The 19768-nt window shown below is 44.0% G+C and overlaps 1 protein-coding gene across 1 annotated transcript in view; it reads left to right on the top strand.

Annotated features, from left to right (window-relative positions):
• LOC144949563 (ADAMTS-like protein 1) overlaps nucleotides 1-19768 on the top strand; it is a 99141-nt gene that overhangs the window by 4061 nt on the left and 75312 nt on the right. The window contains exon 3 of the mRNA XM_078879505.1: nucleotides 10489-10611. Coding sequence (XP_078735631.1) covers nucleotides 10489-10611 — 123 coding nt within the window. The remainder of the gene's footprint in view (nucleotides 1-10488; nucleotides 10612-19768) is intronic.

Here is a 19768-nt window from a genome sequence, read left to right as displayed (position 1 = left end):
CATTTCAAGTTCGAAGGTTTTGTTTCAACACCAAACAATTTTTGTTTTCTTTACTGCTGAGTGGCTTCGAATGTCTCCCCGTGGACCTGTCAGCGAATCCCAATCAAACGCGGCTTACTGTATGAACAAAACACTACGATTGCAGAGCTTTGGAGTTAATAAGCGAATGGAGCATCTGACATTGATCGTAATTCCTGACCTCATTTGTCATTGTCTTTTTTTATGAATATGAACTTTGGTGCTAAACTAACAATATTGATGCCGGGCGCATTCATTACCAATTTCCCAGGTCATTAATCTGTGTTCTATAAAATTAGTAAGAATTGAAGCACACGTAGTCTATATATATGTGTGTGTGTGTATCGCTCTGTGTTAGTTTTCATTCCAATGTGTCATCCCACTAACCCAGGGGTCGGCAACCTACGGCTCCGGAGCCGCATGCGGCTCTTTACGGGCTGCTTCTTGACGATATGTACGTATGTACATAGATGCATTGCGGCTCTTGAAATACTGAATTTTGTACCGAATTGGAAAGAAATGGCTCTTCTTGTTATTTTGGTTGCCGACCCCTGCACTAACCAAATTAATTTTTGCCTTGGTGCCGCACATGTGCAGTGGGTGGGCGTTCCTCTCCCCAAGTCATTGGACGTTGATGCGTGTGACTTACATCTCAGGAAGTTCACTTTGCCAGATGCTCGAGTGTTTTCCCTTTCTGCCGCGTATGCTGTGAAAAAAAAGTTAAACGGCAATGTAGCTCACGACTACATGAGACGAATAAACGTCTCACACAGACCAACTGTAGGGGGGAAAAAATGTTCTCTCGGTTATCTAACGAGCAACAAAAGCTCGCGGTTTTGATGTTTCCGCAAACGCAAAACATCCTTTGGGAAACGCCAATGTGGGTTTTTTTTTTTAAACCCATATTTTGCTGCTTAGGTTACCCAAAACAATTGCCGAATATTATCACGCGTACAAGAAGGTGTTCTTGGATGTCATGCCAGGGATGCGGTAGATGGTTTTGCATTATATCGCAGAGCAGGCCTGTTTTATGCGAGTGAGAGTTGGGTTTTATGGCTGCATTTTCGAACAAAAAAATCTGCAGTTGATCGTCCTTTTATGGGGAAAAACTTTAATGTTTTTTCCCCCCATCGAGTTCAATCCTAGATGCGTTAAAATGCAATGATCTATGGCATATTCGCAGAAATTTTAAAAAAAGCTTTAAATAAATGTAGTGTTTGCTTATTGCGAGGAGCATTGATAAACACACGTGTTCTTAAGTACCATATTTCAGTCACTGTTGTGCATGCAAATCCCATTGGTTAGCATCGAACGAGAAAGTTTGTGGAGGAAACAAGCCTCATGGGTGAAATTCAAAGCCTGGAAATGGATTAAACCGAACATTTATCAAGAAGGTTTCATGAAGACATTCAGCTTACGTAACAATAACATGCCCGAATGTGACACCTATGGAACAAGGCTCATATTGCCACGATTAATAATAATTACTTAACTTTCACAGCCACATGCTGTTAGCAAAAGCCATTGCAGGCCCAGTTGGGTCTTTGTCCATGTGTTTCTTGCTTTACCAAAAAAAATCAGATTGCACGAATGTTTGTACACTGATTTTAAGTGGAAACATATTTCCTCGATGCAAACCCCATACTTTGAAATATGGGTAATGACGAACGAGTATATTTAGCAAGGGACCCAATAGGAGGCAACTATACGACGCATTTGCCCTCTTGGCAGACAAGCACAACAGAGCGCTCATTGATAGATGTGGGTATTGTTAAACTACACATCCATCAGGAACTCATTAGACTTGCACCCATTAGCGCAGAGCAGAAGTTGTTACAATGAGAGCCGTGCCACTTGCGTGCGCCGAGAAAACTGCGTGGTTCGGATTTTGGATGGCTCGCTGGCTTCCGCGCGACACAGCACAGTGGGTGAAGAAAGGATTCAAACCGAACGCGGTTAATGTGCAGTGTGTCTGGCAGACACTACGTTATGCAGTCTTCTGCTAAACGGTGTGGATAAGAGTAAATGGCACACAGCTGTGTTTACCAGCCCCCTTAGCAGCCAGCTGTGGTGTTGGCCTCTGCCAACGTGTTTGCTTTCTTAGCACCGTACTGGCACAATCACAGTTTAGTTAAATAATGATACAAAAAGGATTTTTTTTAAATAGGCTTAAGCATTGTAAACACGAAATGTCAGATGATTGCTTACACACACACATAACTTGGAGTGGCCAATGTTTAAGTGGTGTTATGAGTAGGAGGATTATCAAGCATTACAATTGCATTAACAGTGAGAGTCATCATTGGCCTCTTGACTCGCAGGAAAAAATCACTGAAACGCAGCTACTGCATACCGTCCTGAAAGTTTTTAATCATAATGAATCTCGTGGAATTTAATCTATGAAAACGTAATAATATTTGAGAATAGGTTTTCCCATTTTTTCTGGCAACAAAACAGGTGTTAAGATGTTAAAACACCAAACTGAAACCTTTAACAAGGAATCATGTCTGCTTAACCACAATCCGTGTAGTCAAACTGCAAACGAAAAACATACTCTGATAATATGTGCATTGTCATTGAAACTGATTGGTCCACACCAGAAACAGCTTTCTTTCGAGCCTCGTCTCAATTGGTGCTAGACCAGAGGACGCCAAAAGGCGTACAGCCCAAAGACAATGCACTACCAGAGTAATGAGAGCTCGCGGTGAGCATCTACATCATGGGACCTCCTTTGCCAGTACCAAAATATGAGAAGAGGTTTTCCCCTTTTTTCTGGCAACAAAATAACATTGAATTTTTTGGATACCCCTGTTGAGTCCTCCTCGCCGTCCAACATCAAAATACATTCCTGCGCACAGCTCGTTAGGCTTGCGTCACGGCACGTAACATCTGCCGATTAGAGAAACAAAAAATAAATGTGATGAACATGGCCAAGGTCTTAACTTTCGGCGCTAATAATATCCGCTACGGCGGTTCAGATGGTGGGCAGTTTACCCACTGATTAAAATATCTCGTGGGCCTAAGAATTCTGACACGAGCCGCCCCCTAGAGCGACGCTGTTTTCTACTTTTATTTTTAACTCCTTGTATCCAGTTAACAAAGCATCCCAGGAGTATTTACCGTGCAGCATAGCCACCACTCAAGGTCACATTACAGCTTAGTCACTGCCCTGACCCTATCTCATTGCTGCTTCACACTTAACCAAAGGCCGCATTGTGAAAGGCAACAAACGTGCCCGCAAAACGAAAAGGTTTCGAGTTGAAATGCTTCGCCAGGCGTTCCCGATGAATTACAGAGCAGTGCACAAGGGAGGCTGCTGGACATGCAAATGTTAATTTAGCTGAGGCTATAAGTGAGCTTTTTGTACGGTCCGCCGTGCAGCTTTTGCAAGCAAAAGCCACTATATGCACAGGAAACCTCACAACTGACCGAGTCCACTTTGTGGTGCAGCACAAAACGGTTTTGCTAATAAAATCAAATGCTTTTGTCGACGATCTTGCTGCGACAACAGATTTGCTTTTTTGATATGCTAAAATGTGTTGCACGGTGTTGTAAAACAACATTATTTGAGGTTTAAACATTTTCTGCTTTCTATACATTTTTGTACCGTTATTTATTTCCACACTCCTCGTGAATGGCCCTGCTTATGATCTCTGCTGACAATGTCCTGTAATACGTTAACAATATTGTTCTCTTTCAAAAAAGGCAAAGTGGTTTTCCAACTCACACAGGCATGGGTAGTAGCACTCATCTTTTGTTTATAACCCTGAGTCAGTGGTGGACATTGCACATTCATACGGTGGTAGCACGTCGACATAGGACAAGCACTGTTCACTTATTATAACATTGCACTTATTTTATTGACCCTGGATGGGATGATAGGCTACATCGATCCCCCTGTCGGAATTTGTACTTCTACAATTATAATTAGACATTGTGCACCTTAACCGTCACACCAAACAGGCAGGTGTTGGCTTTGTTATTGCAAACGTCGACATTTTTTTTTTACGCGTTGGCATTTTTTTACGCAAGGTGTCCAGCATTAATAACTTTAACATTGTCCATATCTCTTTGTCTGTTCTTCTATCTGCCTGTCTGTGACACAGACATGACGACTTTCCTAAAGGTTAAACAATTTCATTGATTATTTGTGTTGCTATTAGGGACTTACCTCATTCAAAATCGGTCAGTATCGGTAAAGAGGCAAACGGATTTTACCCCGGCAGCTCCCCACCACTCTCTTCCCTACCACCAATTAAAAACACGGTACTTGGGAGGGCGAAAGCACGTTCGCAAAGCGTTACAACATGCATGCAAATGAATCGGATTTTATCTCCTTCGTTTATTTTTTCCATTACCGTAGCATGACGCCGCTTGTGCGGCGTTCGCAGTGTTACACCAAGGCACTGAGACTCCTCGTCAAGCCAACAACGCGCGCACCTGAATGGAACCGGTGGTTCCGGCATGCTGTGGCGCGCGCGTGGTTCAAGAGCAAAGTTCAGCTTTGCCCCGAGGGGGACGTCAGTCACGACACAGCCCTGTGCGTGCGCGCACGGAGGTTGTCCATCTGATAATGTCGTCAGCCCTGACAAGCGAAAAAAAAGTATTTATAAAAGCCAACACGCGGTGATGGGGGCGCGTGGGCTGGGGAAACGGCAGGGGGAGGGACGGATTCGCGTTTTGGGTGGAGGGCTGAGGGCTTAGAAACTGAGGCTGGAATTTATCAAAAGGAATGCAGGTGACAGGTGAGCCTCCACGCACGCTCTGTTGTTTTTGACGTGGCTGGTAGCTGAAATCCGGCTACTTACCAACAGTGTATTTCCTTTGAAATTGTTAAAATTGTGTAGTTTAAATTGTTGTTGTTGTACAAGCAATATCTAGAAGCCGTTGTTGTTGTTGTTGTTAATCCCACTGCTAGTTCAGGGCCTCCCCATGCAGTTCGGCCTGCGAGCATCCGTTTGACCATACTTCACCGCGCTAGTCAGGTGGGAGGCGTGCAGAAAAAATAAAACCCCAATGGATTTTGATGCACTGCCCCTTGCTGCCCACAACGTCGACTTCACGCGTCTTTTGCGCATGGCGGCCACACAACTCTCGCACTAACCAGGCTCAACCCCTGCTTAGTTTTCCGAGATCTGATGATTATGGGTGATTTGCTGTATGTTTCTACGTATGTTTTATTTTTTATTATGGCTTATTTGGCATATTTCGACACACTTTATATCCGTATGAATATGGCGCATGAACAACCCAATTTTTTGTTACAGACATTACTTACTCATTTGGTATAGCTTCATAAGTCGAAAGGTAAAGGTGGAATAAGGTAAAGTTCAGTGGTGTTCAGGTACCAATTCTCTTTTAAGCATTAATAACAGTAATATATCATAATTTAGAAGTTTATAATCCAGTGTGTCTGTGTATACATGAGTGGAGTGCGAAGTGGCTAAAATGTAGCAAGTTGGCACAGTGGGCAGCACAAGTGGTGCATCTGTCAGTCATCCCAGTTAACTCAAAACACCTGTGTCTGTCCCGTGACCTTCTGTCAGCGAGCCTTCCACACTTCATGTGGCCTCAAAGTGCACCTAGCCTGGAACACGCTGTGATGACGTCACTGCCACTTAGGTGCGAATGGCAGCTGTTGTTGTTGGGAAGTGATAGTTTAGTGGTCAGCACCCTGCGCTACGAATCCGGTGACCTGAGTTTTATTCACCTTCATAGCCAACATCAGTGATGAGTATCTGAACCAGTCCCGGTCCTCCCCTAGGGCAACTCAGCCTTAAATGAGTACCTGATGTAGTGTTAACATCAGCACTGGGAAGACAAAGGTGGCCCGGCGTGGTAGTGACCATCCACCCCCTCGTGTGCTGTGCCACCTTAATAGGTGCTCGTTAAAAGCACTTTCCCCAAAAATCTGTTAAAATCGATATGGGGATCTTTGTCTATTATAGATGGCTCCACTGTACACTTGTGTCGTGTGTGTAGAAGCAAGTGTACGGTATATATATATAAATAATGTTCCATCCTTTGTAAATCCACTGCTGGAAGAACACCTTCCAACGCTGTGTCGATAGTTAACCACCCTCGCCAGTGCGGATTGGTGAAGGCTGGTGGTGTGCCCAACGCAGGTTCGTATGTCACTCGCCACTGATGCTAGCCGTGGCTGGGAATCAAACTCAGGTCGCCCGTGGCACTCACCACATTTTTGTACGTAGCCTGTTTAGCAAAGCAAGAAGTTAGTTTGAGGTCATTGGAGATCAGTTGTATCTGCGGCTTTTACTTCACCAGTGACACGGTGATCCGTTAGCTGTCAAACCAGGCGCAGGTGTGACGGGACTGTGCGTCATCTCGGTGTTTCCTTTGTGTCTGACAACCAACCATTCCAACGATGGATTCTTGGCATGAATGAACTAGATGTGAAATAAATCCCAGATTGTTCGGCTCTTTACACCTGGGGCAGATACAATTCTGCTCTCGTTTTTTTTTTAATATCCCCACACATTTACCAGTCAACAGCAACTGTCACGGTTGAATTCCAATTTATTGTACATTCTGGGCAAACACTTGATACAGCTAATCTGGCTGTGACGGTCCTACCTGATGACGGAGACTTGTGTTGCCTCCGAAACGTCGTGATTTTTGTTTTTATTTTATTTTACTTTCTACGTGACTTTACCGAAAAAACCTAAGAAGATGATTCCTTGCAGTCACGAAAGCTTCAAATTTAGAATTGAGGCAAACAGCTCGTTGAGGCAAGCGTATGGTCGAATAATGATTTTAAACTGACAGCAAGTATACAAGGTACATATTAAAAAGCTGACATCGATGTCTGTCTGCTCAAACGGCCAATGTGTGATGCTCAAGTTGAATGTTTCCGCGTGCACTAATATGAATACAGGAGAACTCTTATACGTTACCTTATTACTCGCAAATCCTATTATCTGTGAGAGCTGTGTGGTCCGCAAGAACAACTGTTGTCAGCAACCCTGTGCTTCCAATGATCTGAAATTACCCCCCATGTACCCCAATAGTTGATTGTGAAATAGCTTCCAATTATCCGTGATCCCCCTCCATCCCACGGATAACCTGCAGATAATAGAATTTGTTATATTGGGCCCACCACATAACCACGGTGAGAGGAGTAAATAAGGCACTCAGCCTTTGTTAAAGATTACATGACAATTTCAAAAAGGTAACATTGCATTGAGGAACGTATCGAGTGTCATTTGCTACTGTGTGAAATCACAAGCGTGTAAATGTTTCCTCGTAATTTTTCTATACAAAGCAAGGACAACTTGCGCGGTGCATTCTGTGAGCAGAAAGCTTTTTGCTTGAGTGGTTTACTATCTTTATGCTCACACTCGCACAATGGGGAAATTCTTATGAATATCTACGTATGAAGTTACAGATGACAAAAAAAACACATATCCTAGACAGCACGAGGTGTGAGTACCATACAAGTCATAGTCTTCCTTCCTCTGCTCATTCCACCTCTGGATGAAGGCCTCCCAACGTGAGGGTGGTCTGACCATATTTGACCGCACTGGTTAGTGTGGGCTGCCGAAGGGGTTTTTCCAGGATCAGTTGAGATAACACTCGTCCCTGCTGTTAGCCGTGGGTCACGAGGTTCAGAGCGCAGCCTGATAACCACTGCACCACCACTCCACCCCAGCACTATTTAGGGTACAATAATGAAAATGCACTATGAACCCTGCAACCTAAGGTCAGTTCCCAGTCATGGCTTATATCAGTAGTGAGTGACATCCGCACCAGTTCCGAGGCCCTCCCTGGTGAAGTATGATGAAACAAGCACCCCCAACTGCCCGTTGGGAGGCTTTCGTCTATCAGTGCAATGAAAAAAGAGGGCTGTAAAACATTACTGGCATTCAAAATGCATTTACGAATCATTACATTGCTTTTCTTGTAAATGGACACATGGTGACTGGCGCTCGGGATAAGCCAACTAAGCAAAGGCTTAGGGCCCCAAGCCAAAAAAAGGGGCCCCTGAATTAATTAAACTAAATGGTTTAAGGAACGAAACAGGAGGATGTCTCCACGAATCTGGCTGTGGCCTGATGAAGCTGGTTGTAATTACTGGTGAAACGTCGTACTCAGATTGTAAATGTTGTGGATTTGCTATCCAATATACCTGTGTGCTGTACTAGTAACGAATTGCCATGTTCTATTGACGTGGCAACCCTTACAAATTGGCCGTGTCGGGTGGTGGCGGGTTTAATGACACATTTATATATTTACGCGATCTAACCCAAAAAATGTTTTATTATGGATGATATTGGTCGCGAAAGCCTACGTGTTAAACTAAATGGCTAACAAGTAAATCATAATTAACACAACACACTAATTATTATAACCGCCAATTCATATCTCATCTCTACCTTGTCCGCTTCTCTCTTCACTCACCCAACTGCCCCTCTTTTTTGTGTCTACATTTCTCACATTATCACTACTGTACATCCATATCTCGCGTCTGCATCTCTCATTTCACTGCATTTGAGTCCCCATCTGCGTCTCCCTTCTCACATGCCACTGCACCTCTATTTGTGTCTACAGTTCGCTTATCTCAACACATCGACGTCTGTCGTCCGTCTCATCCCCTGTCGTCTCACCTCGGATTTTAGCAATTGAAAGGGTGGCAACCCCCAAAAAAAGAGAATTCCTCCTTGGGGTGCCCCAAGGGATGGGCTAGCACCACCACTGCGAAGAGCATAACCAGAGAGCTTCTGCGATTGGCACATACGATGATGCTAAACCACACGCCAGCATGACTTCCCTCAATAATAATAATATTCTTAGGTTTTTTCGGTAAAGTCACGTAGGTAAAAAATAAAAATTAATAGAAGTAAAATAAAAAATAAAATAAAAATCACGACGTTTCGGAGGCAACACAAGCTTCCGTCTTCAGGTGGAACAGTCACATCACGATAGCTGTATCAAGTGAATCATAATTAACACAACACAGCTATCGTGCTGTGACTGTTCCACCTGAAGACGGAAGCTTGTGCTGCCTCCGAAACGTCGTGATTTTTATTTTATTTTTATTTTATTTGTATTAATTGTAATTTTTTACCTACGTGACTTTACCGAAAAAAACTAAGAATATGAATACTTGCAGTCACGAAAGCTTCAAATCTAGAAATAATAATAATGTTTTCTGAAGTATCGATAAAACGCGGCGTCCATCTCCCAGACAGACGATCGCGAATGCTCTCCTCGTAACGAGCTTGCGATTAATGTCCCAAGTTGAACATTCCTGCCCACACAGCGCATCATTCCACACTTCCCTCCCCAATCCTTCCCCCGCTGAGCTCTGAGTGGCTTTTATGCCGGTCATTATGTCTCCCCGTGCCCAGACAGGGGTCCTTGAGCAGAGCTGCACAAAGGCGTTCCATTAGATGATTGATTTAATGATCACGTTTCTCCACGCTGCTTTGTGCGTGCGCGAAAAGCCCACCGTGAAAGTGGGGATGGGCTGAATTGTCGTGGGGATTGAACAAATTTATTTTTTTACCTCTTTGGATTTCCGTAAATGCATTGGAAGGTGATGATTTAAATATTATAGTAATTAAAGATTGGACTTGCAATGGGAGTTTATTGATACTCAAACTGTTTTTATTCACAATACAGTATAATTATTTGACCAGAATGATTGCTGTGCAAATGCTGCACACGTGTGTAAGGTAATGCTTCACCTGGCAGAAACTCGAGGAATTTTCAGGATTTGGGGTAACAAGTTCGTTCAGCAATGGGAATTATTTTTGTTTTTGTTTATTTGTAGTCTCATGCGTCTTGTTTAGATTGTTTTCTCTTTAGTCTCGTTTGCACAGTTTTTGTCAACTCCACTAGACTATGTGTAACATCATGCTTTGCATATGGCGTTAATCATGCCTAAACGTGCACAGTTAAATCCTTGCATTTTGAGTTCGAAAAATGTATTATAATCGATGAATCGTCAGATCGTCAAATGCCTTGTGTGAACAGTGCAATTGTTGTGATAATTTACCGCCACACGCCAATCTACTGCTGGTCGAAGGTCTCCCACCTGTCTCGTTGGTCGTGAGGATACGGCTTGTTCCACGTGCTGGGCAGCACAATGTCCGACGTGTGTGCTGCAAAATGCCGGGCGCTTCCGCAGCAACTGATTCGGTAACCGAAGCGCCTCCTAGGACGTGGATGAAGACGTCGAACATTGCGCCAAAGAGCTTGCGGTATTACCCGAAAACACATCGGAGAGCTTTCTATCCAGCACATCTAGCATACTTGACCATGCTGGTTGATGCTCGATGGTCAATAGGTGTGTGGGGGGGGGTGACATGGTTATCCAGGACATAATAGCACTGTGATGTGCATCGCAACAATTGCGTGTGAGAACGTTTGCCAGTTACGGACAAGCTCTTGAACACGGAGCGCGATGTTCATCACCAGACGTGCGTCGCTGTGCCGTTGTCTCTGCAGGTGCGTGGAGAGCAGGGCAGGAGCGCCGTGTTCCTGCCGGAGTTCTCCCTGAGCCGTAAGGAGCCCCTGGTGGACGAGAGTGTCGGGGAACCCCTCCTCACCTACAGGAACGGGGGGGAGCAGGTAAGGACACAGCAGGTACACCGCGGCGTGGATTTACAGCGCGAATAAACCGCGACCGCATCTCAAGACGCTGTCCAGAAGGAGTGGGCATGTTATGTGCATAGTGGCAGCGCTGGATTAAGTTTGATGAGGGCTTGGGGATGTTGTAGATTTGGACGGGTGGGGGGGGGAGTCCTTTTTGTACATTCGGTTCTTTCCAGCACCGCCCATACCTAATGCCAATCACTCCGTTCTTACTCACCTTAGTTTTTTAGAGTTATATTTTTAAAATGTGATTGTAAAGCTAATTCAAAGTAAAAAAAACGCAAAGAAAAATATTTTTTATTTTGGCACCATATTTATTTTGCCGTCAATATGCCATGGCTTAAATGACTAAATTCTATTTTGGCTGTATAATAGTGCTTCGTTATTGTGTTTCAATAATTACAAAACAGGATATGTACATATATATACAATTTGAGGTTCTCTAAATATCCAAGGCCCTGGGCCGTGGTCCCTAAAGCCCCTTGCGTTAATTTAGCCCTTGGAGAGAGTGGATCATAGGTAGAGGATGCAAGGAAGGCGTTCAGCTTGGGCTTGAACAGGGGGCAGACCTGTGGGACAGGAGAGAAGCATAAGTGACCTCTTCATGAGTTGCGGGGGGGGGGGGGCTTCGACGGAAAGCCTTGTTTGCTGGAGGGCAGAGTGAGTGGAGGGGAGTCGAGTGATATGAGGAGAGAGAGTTAGGCAGGGAGTGAATGCAACGGGGGATCTTGAAGACGATGGGTGTGACCTTGAGGTTGATCTGGGAATGGAATGGGGGGCCTGCGGAGCGATCGGAGTGCATGTCCGCGGCCGGTCTCTGGTCCACGCACGCAGTCCAAATGAATTCCTGCCTGTGTCCATTCATGTCAGCTCTGCTATATAATCGGACGTGTAGGCTCGGGCTATTTTGTTCACAGCGCTGTGTTGTTCCACTTTGTGCAGTCGCAATGCAGGACTTGGAACCCCTTCTGCTCTCTCTTGTGCGCCGAGACACAGCCCCCTCTATTTATAGGGGCGCTGTGCATTCTCTAGGAAAACTGCCCCAAGGAAAATGTTGAATACGCTACTCTTAATCATGGTGACTTGCTCGCCTAATGTCCCAGTACACGGATTTTTTTAAGTGCCTAAATGTTAACGTTTACAAGTTTAGCTTCAAAGGTACTCACCGCCGTACTTGTAATTCCGATTTATCTGTTTACTAAAACGCTGAGAATTTATTTTTTCATACCGACGCATCATTATGTTCAACTAGAAGTTTCCTCCGCTCAACTTCGACTAAACGTGTACGGAGCCGACGTGCTTGTTTGTGCATCACACAGCCTCCAATTTTGCAGTTTCTTGGCAGCTCTTGGAAAAATCACTGGGCGGTGACAGCCTGTGTTTTTCTCTCCCTGTTGATGTTGGCTGTGCGATTCAAGGCCTCTGTGTGCTCATCTAGACATGTAAATGAAGCCTTCTCATGGTTAATTAGAAATCTGTCTCATCCAGAGGTTCCGTAGAGTTGTTACATTCTACACTTTGGCTTTGTTGTGGGCTTTTGGTAACCGCAACTCTGAAAGTGTCATATTTTTCTATCTGGATGAAGAGTACGGCTTGCAGCAAACGCAATGAAATATAACCGATTGCAAATGTGATATATCGTATTATTTATAGCTGTTTATCATCATTATCAGCTATGGTCAAACCACTGTTAGACGAAGGCCTCTCCAAGCTGCAACCACCTGCTATGATCCTGAGATGTCATTATTGAACCTGTTAAATATGATAAATAATAATAGTCATTATCATAATATCGAATTGCACTGTCTGCCTTTCAATTCAATAACATATCAATAACATATCAATGGAATGTGGCCATGTGGCTGAGGGGTCAGGGCACTGAGCTGCCGCTGCTGAGTTCGTTGGTTTGAATCCAGGCAATTACCCATGATTAAAACGAGTTCACACATCTAACAAGTTGATAGTCTCAGCCTGGCCGACCAACAATCGTCCAAAAACAACCCATCATACTTTGCTTGGTGTTTAAACTAATTTGGCAAATTCTAGCTATGAGAAAAAAATTGGTGTTATATTGACACGCAAAGAACACACTCTTCAGAACGCGTAAAATATGTGCCCCGAGCGTGGGTGGGACCGCGTGCAGGACGAGGGGAGAGTCAGTTTCAGAGACAGGGATTGGCATAGTCACCGTGAGAGCGGCGACCGAGGGGAAGACCTAGGACCAGACGTTGGAATACTGCGAGGGAAGATTTTGTAAGGGCGCACGGTGACCGCGCGGCAGCTGCGGGATTTGGCAGAGGGTGGGAGAGCGTTGGCAATGAGGGACGGTGGCATCAGCGGCCTTGCCCACGGTGACCTTTTGACATTGAGCTCGTGCGGTTAAAAATGAAGTCTTCAGAGGTAGTTCTGCGACGTTCATTTCCCATGGCTGTCCTCCCGTAACGGAGAGGTGCCCTGCTAGCTTTAAGATTTTCAAAAGGATCTTTTTTCTGCTCGTTCTGTAATGTCAGCAGCACAATTGTAATATTTACATCTGAAAAATAACAAATCAATGTTATTCATACAACTATATTGGTTTGTTTCTGTTATCAATCTATATTTTCTTTTTACAAAAGCATAATGCTTGACAGATTTGGGTTCTTTAACAGTATACGCTTAAAATGGAGCGGAAGCCAAAGAAAACTGGCACTTAGAAATTTTTCATGAATTCTTGGCTGACTACCAAATAGTATAAAATACATTATATAACAACTTGCAGTCCTTTAGCAAGCCACTGCTGCATTTAGGGCTCTGCATGCCTTTCAGTTATGGACCACATAGTAAACCATTGTCAAGTCGTCAGGGTGGTGAGGCGTTATCTCATTCACTTCGTACGCAGGAGGTCGTGGGTTCAATCCCGATACTGACGCCTGTATATTTGAGTTTGCATGGTCTCCCCGTGGTGGTGTGGATTTTTATCCTGGGTCCTCCGGTTTTTCATTCCACATTTAGAAACATGCGCTGAGAGTATTTGGCTGCAATACATTTGCACGTGATAAGCCACTTGGTTGAACATTGCACCATACCGCTCCCTTCGCACATGACGTTTCCAATCAATGATGTGTTTCATATACGGTGCTACTTAGTTCATGACAATAATAGTGCATTCAGAACGCTGCGTGACCAGAAAACAAGCCATATTATACAAACAAATAGACTATTTTACAAATATAAAATAGCCACCTTTATTTTGTGCCAATAAAACAAGAAAAGAGCAGGGAAAATGCATAATCTGCATCATGAAACTCGTACGCAGCAGAATATGAACTGTGCAGCTTCTACGTCAAAGGTGGCAAAATGATGACAGCCCCATGAGCAGTGCTGGGCCTCTCCGAGCTGCAGGTCTCGTGGTGTCACGCAAAGCCGATTGCTGAAAGGCATTTGCACTGATGAATGATTGACACAGCTTTGATTGAATTGGAAATTCGCTGAGAAATTTTGATACGTGAATTACGATGGGCACATTTTTTTTTTACACATTTTGAAAAGGCAGCTGGCTCCCCATGCATCGTTTCGGCAGACGTTGACAGTTTTACCTTAGCAGAATGATCTGTTTACTTCGTTGTGCACAACAGTATGCATTGCTGTGTATTTGTCTATCTTGCTGACGCATGTGCCAAAGATGAAAAAAACTGGTTTTTCCCGTGTTCTTTAATGCTTTTACACTACACGTCAAACATTATGTTGACAGTTTCCAAACTGGCGGGGGTGCGGGGGGTTAACTGATCTACAAGGCAGCAATTTTGAATGTGTAAATACACACAGTGTATTAATGCGTCAGTAAGACGCGCTTCGTTTTATGAGAAAATCCGCAGTGTTCTTTGCAATGCTGACCATCTGTGGCGAAAGAGCTTCATAGCTCATCAGATTTCCCCGGGAAAAATCAAGATTCTGATTCTGAAGTCGCTCGTTCGGTTGTCCAAACCAGTTCTAAAAAGGGTCTATGCTCTCGTCCAAAGTGGGCCACTTATTTGTGATCTGTTTTTCTTGGCCGTAATGAGCCGCGTGTGTGTGTGTGCATGTGCGGCCTTGGAATGTGAAGAAAGAGAGGATACATTTTTGTCTGGGCGTGCCGCAGTTTATTTTTATTGTTGGGCTCCTAAGGTTGTATAAATGATAGGATGGTGACTTGATTAGATAAGGGCCACATGTCACGCACTACAAAAATACCAGTGGGGATGCTGAGTGACGCTGTTTTTCGCGTAAAAATAATTCTGCCTTTGGAAGCAGTTTGCACACACATTGCTCTCAGCTCGCATGCTGGTCGTAATTTGCTGTACTGTTGGATTTCGTTTTTTTTAATTCTTTACTTTCAGAGTTTTGCCCAAGCTAAAAACAGTCTTCGAAGATCAGAGACGCTGAGCAGATGTTTAATCTATTGCGCAAATCCATTCCGAACATGCGAAGTTATCGTGTAACGTTGAATTATTTTTCGCTTCACATAAAAACGTGGCGTGCGCATGCAGCTTTCATTCTCAGCCGAGTGTGACGCATGTTTAAGCAGTACTTTCTGTGGTGTCCTTTACAAGCTCAAAGCTGAACAACCTACAGAGGCTTTAGAATCTGATTCAGACACGCGGGCTGGCCCCCTCCACCTTCTCGCGTCGCTGACCCCTCCAGCTTGGGTGAAACATTTCAGACCTTTCCACAAAGAGATTCAATCGTACGAATTAAACAATGGCCTTCATGCAACCTGCACTTCTGGCCGGGTCGCGTGAAAAGAAACACCTTAAGTGGAATGTTCCCTTGGCTTGTTGCTTAAAGCTGTGTCGCTTAACGGTGTTTTGTGCGACCTGTCACGGGGCATCTCTCGGCATTGCTACTTGTAACGCTCGATGCAACGTGAGAATTGGTGTGCCCTGCCAAGGGAAAGGTGCAGCTTTGCAATGTCTCGCTCACACCACTGCTGGCAGGAGGGCCTCCACTAGAGGGAGGTCTAGAGAGCCGCCTATCAGAGATCTGTTGGTCTACCCCATCACGCTGGTCAGATGTCTTGAAAGACGTTGGAGTACTCACACTTCCCCCCCCCCCACCAAACGCGACCTGCCGATCTACTAAATGTGGTGTACTTTAACACGTAGGCCTTCATGACCAATATAATCCATAATAGAGGTTTTTGGGTTAGATCGTGTAAATATATAAATGTGTCGTTAAAATCCGCCATCACCCGACAACATTTGTAAACGTCGTGGCTTGGCTCTCCAACACACCGGTGTGCTGTACAAGTGACGAATTGGCACGTTCTGTTTACGTGACAACCCTTACTAGTTGGCTGTGTCGGGCGGTGGTGGGTTTTACGACACATTTATATATTTACGCGATCTAACCCAAAAACCTCTATTATGTGGTGTACTTGTTTATACTGCTGCGTTGAACAGAATGCGGGGGGGTGGGTGATTTTAGAAACTTGAACCATTTCTTCAGTTTCCATGCCGGGAAACCAAACTGGCGACCCTCTGGATCGCAATTCCGATGTGCTGTCCCATTACTCCATGGCATCATCCCCATTGTTACTGCACAAAATATACAAGATGCAAACAAATAATGATATACAGTAAAACCTTGGATTGCGAGTAACTTGGTCTGCGAGTGTTTTGCAAGACGAGCAAATTTTTTAATTAAATATTAATTTGATAAACGAGCGAGGTCTTGCAATACGAGTAGTACGTGCATACGCTTTGTCTGCCGAGCGTCACGTGATCCCAACTGATATACGAGTGCTTTGATATACGAGTGCTTTGGATTACAAACACGTTTCCGGAACGAATTATGCTCGCAATCTAAGGTTTTTACTGTATATACATATAATGCTTTATTGATCATAGAATTGAACTTAGAAATTATCTGGCCAGTTGGCACGTGTGGTAAATGAGTTCAAATCCTGGTGGAAGCCCATCTTGCAGGAAGTCTTGTGGAGAGGCTATTGCTTACTCACTTACTGTAAGATTTAGGAATGACCACCACTGGGCCCAAGCCCACCAACAGAAATGTACAACAAGGAGACGCGTTGCCTTTGTGCGCCTCACCATACAATGTGCTATTTTATAATTTTTCAACAGAAAATATACGTCACATATCAGACTATCAGAATCAGAATATTCATTTATACGGGAGGAATCTTATACTCTTTGGGTCTTTCGGTGGAATCTTATTAGCTATGACGCTTTTTTTTTTACCCCCAACACTGAGAAGCCCCTTCGTGTCTGGGGTGGGGGCTGGAGGGGACCAGAGCCCCCCCCCCCCCGCCTTGCTGAAAGCTCAAGCCCCCCATTCTAAATTCTTATCGAGTCACGTTTTTTTCTCTTTTACATTTGCCGTAACCAAGTTAACGGTTTTACAAAGTGTAAACAAAGATATAAAAAAACACAACATTAAAAACATAACTTAGCATTCATTGCTTCAATTTTATTTCTGGCATTAACAGAAACAAACGTGGCAAGCCAGACAGAGCGATGTAGCCAATTTGTAAAGATGTGGGCGAAAGTACTCCACTCATGCATTCTTCATCATGGTCTTTAATGAATTATTTTATTTTATAGATAAGTAATTGAAGTAATTTACACTGGCACTCTATATAAACGTAATTTGTGGACAATCTTCCTATTATACAGGCCTCTGCAAACTTTACAGTATAAGAATACTATGGGTGAAGGTGAAGGTGCAGCCCTGCAATTGCCAGCTCATGCCTCTGCTGGAGGAAGGGTCTCCATTCGGGGCAGCTTCAGAGAGCCCCTCTAATAGAGGATTTCGGCCTACTCTTCCACGGGAGGGAATACACACACACTCCACCCCACCACACAACGACCTGCCGCCGATCGACTCATTGTTGGTGTCCTTGGTTATACCGATACAGTGTTATGTGCACATATACTACAGTACACGGCGAAATGTCGCATTGCACAGATTTCGCTGGAATCCTCTTAGCTAAGCACAGGATTACGACTCTGGCAAGCATACAAGGAAGGAACTGTTTTTAATTTTCTGTAATTTTAGTGCAGTAATTGCCAAGCAATTTTATAATTTGGGCCACAACACTTCACAAAACGGCCTTATTTTTTATTTTTAAATGATGCCACAGGGTCTTTAACGTCTACTCTTGCCGTACAAGGCACGCTTTCATAATGCATTGCAGCAGCACTGGCCAGAGGTGAGATGTGAACTGTTGAGACACAAAGTTATTCAACCGCCACCTACATACAGTGCACACTGTGTGTATGTCTTCATACATGCTGCTGCGGTGCACACACATGCTGGGATTTACACTCGCCGTGCACTATGCGCACTCTGAAGTGCAACGCACAGCCCTTTGTCAAATCCAATGCTGGACGAATGCCTTCCAACAGCGTGATGGTCATGGGGTTAAAAAAAATCATAATTCACTTTGTTGGTCAGTGCAGCTTGGTTAAAGAGTTGTCCCACCCATCGGTTCAAATGTTATTCACCGCTAATGTTAGCTGTGGTCGGTAATCAAACTTGGGTCGCTGGGTCGATAACGCATTGAGCTACATACTTAGGCACACTGCTCCTTGCACAAAGTGCACGATGCTATTGCATTGTCGTGTCTGCTACGGGAGAGAGATGCAATGTCTTTTAACGTTAAATTCATGATATTGCTGTTGCATTTTACCTTCCACGGCGTGTCCCCCCCCCCTCCTGTATGTGTGTTATGTGAGCACTTTGAGCCTCAGGGATTTGCTCTGAATTGTATGAATTCTAGGAACAGCCAAAAAAAAAGGAAAATACATTTCTTTGTACAGATAAAGTCGACATTGGTCTTATCAAATAAGTACTACTGCAGGCATCTTGTAAATGCACTGAATTCAATGGCAACAAATGGAAGTGTTCTTTTGTGGCCTTTAATTCTGAAAAGTGGATATATATATGCTGCAGGCAAATGATTGGATAAAATATTTCAGAATGTTGTTACTTAAGTATTTTTACATGTTGTCTATTTTACATGTATAGGTGTATATATATAAAGAACTTTGCATTCCCAGGCAAAAAAAAAAACAGGCCAATGACATTACCACGTGTGTTACTACATTTGGGTTTTCCACCTTTGAGGAACAAGAATGCGGGGACATATCAGGGGAATAAGAACATCTCGCAACGCTGCGGGAGGCGAGACGCTCGTGTAGGTGCATTGTCTTGAGTGGTGTGTAATTACGCAATCGACAAAAACCGGGAATTTTAATGTGCCGGGAAGACTTACAGATTTCCCAGGACACAGCAGCAGCAGCAGCTTACCTCAGCAAGAGGATATCCTGGGATAAAACAGGAGAGGTTGCAAGCCTCGTACTAAAACGTGTGCAACGTGAAACCGAATCGGTTTCTTTGAGGAGTCTGTGGACTGCAAGTTTAGCGATCTGACTTTATAACTGAACACCTTAGAGTGAGACTAATGCAGTAAATTGCATTTTAATGACATTGCAGATATAGAAAATGTGTGGGGGGGCAGCCTTAATGTCTGCACAGCACCTCACCCCCTTTGGTTTTGCCGGTTCATTATTTTTTGTCAAGTTTGTCTATTTTCCAGATCGCATACTGCCGATGTTTTTGGTATGTGGGGACGGCAGGGCTGCGCAGTTGTAACACTCAAAGCAAGAAGGGCCTGGGTTCGACTCCCAATTCGGGTGTATATTTCTGTATTTCGCACGGGTTTCCTTTGGGTTCTCCAGTTTCCTCCCATAGCTAAACATCCAAATGCTGCAAAAGTTACCGACATATTTACTCTATTGGGATTACCCATAGTCACACGGCAGCTTCCTCTGAACAATTGGCAGGACCCTCCTGAAAAAAAGTGTTGAGTCTCAGTGAGGCTTTCCTGGGTAAAACAAGTGTAATAATACTCAAAAGAAAAATGTTTGATCAAGTTAACATTTAATTCAAACCAACGTAACAATTGTAATGCCAGTTTATTTCTTACATCTTTCAAAAATAAAGGACTTTTAAAGTCCGTTATTTTTCCAGGAATGCTTCACTGAGTCTCAATATTTTGTCAAGATGGTCCTGTTTTGAGATGTTTGGCCAGTTTATATTCTATTGCGTGCTTTCCTTATCCTTTAAGTCACCTTTAAACTATACATTTTGTAAG

Source organism: Lampetra fluviatilis, chromosome 3 (genome assembly GCF_964198595.1).
Source record: "Lampetra fluviatilis chromosome 3, kcLamFluv1.1, whole genome shotgun sequence".
Lineage (NCBI taxonomy): Eukaryota > Metazoa > Chordata > Hyperoartia > Petromyzontiformes > Petromyzontidae > Lampetra > Lampetra fluviatilis.
Note: the sequence above shows the minus strand (reverse complement) of the source record. Positions and strands in the feature narration are given on the sequence as shown.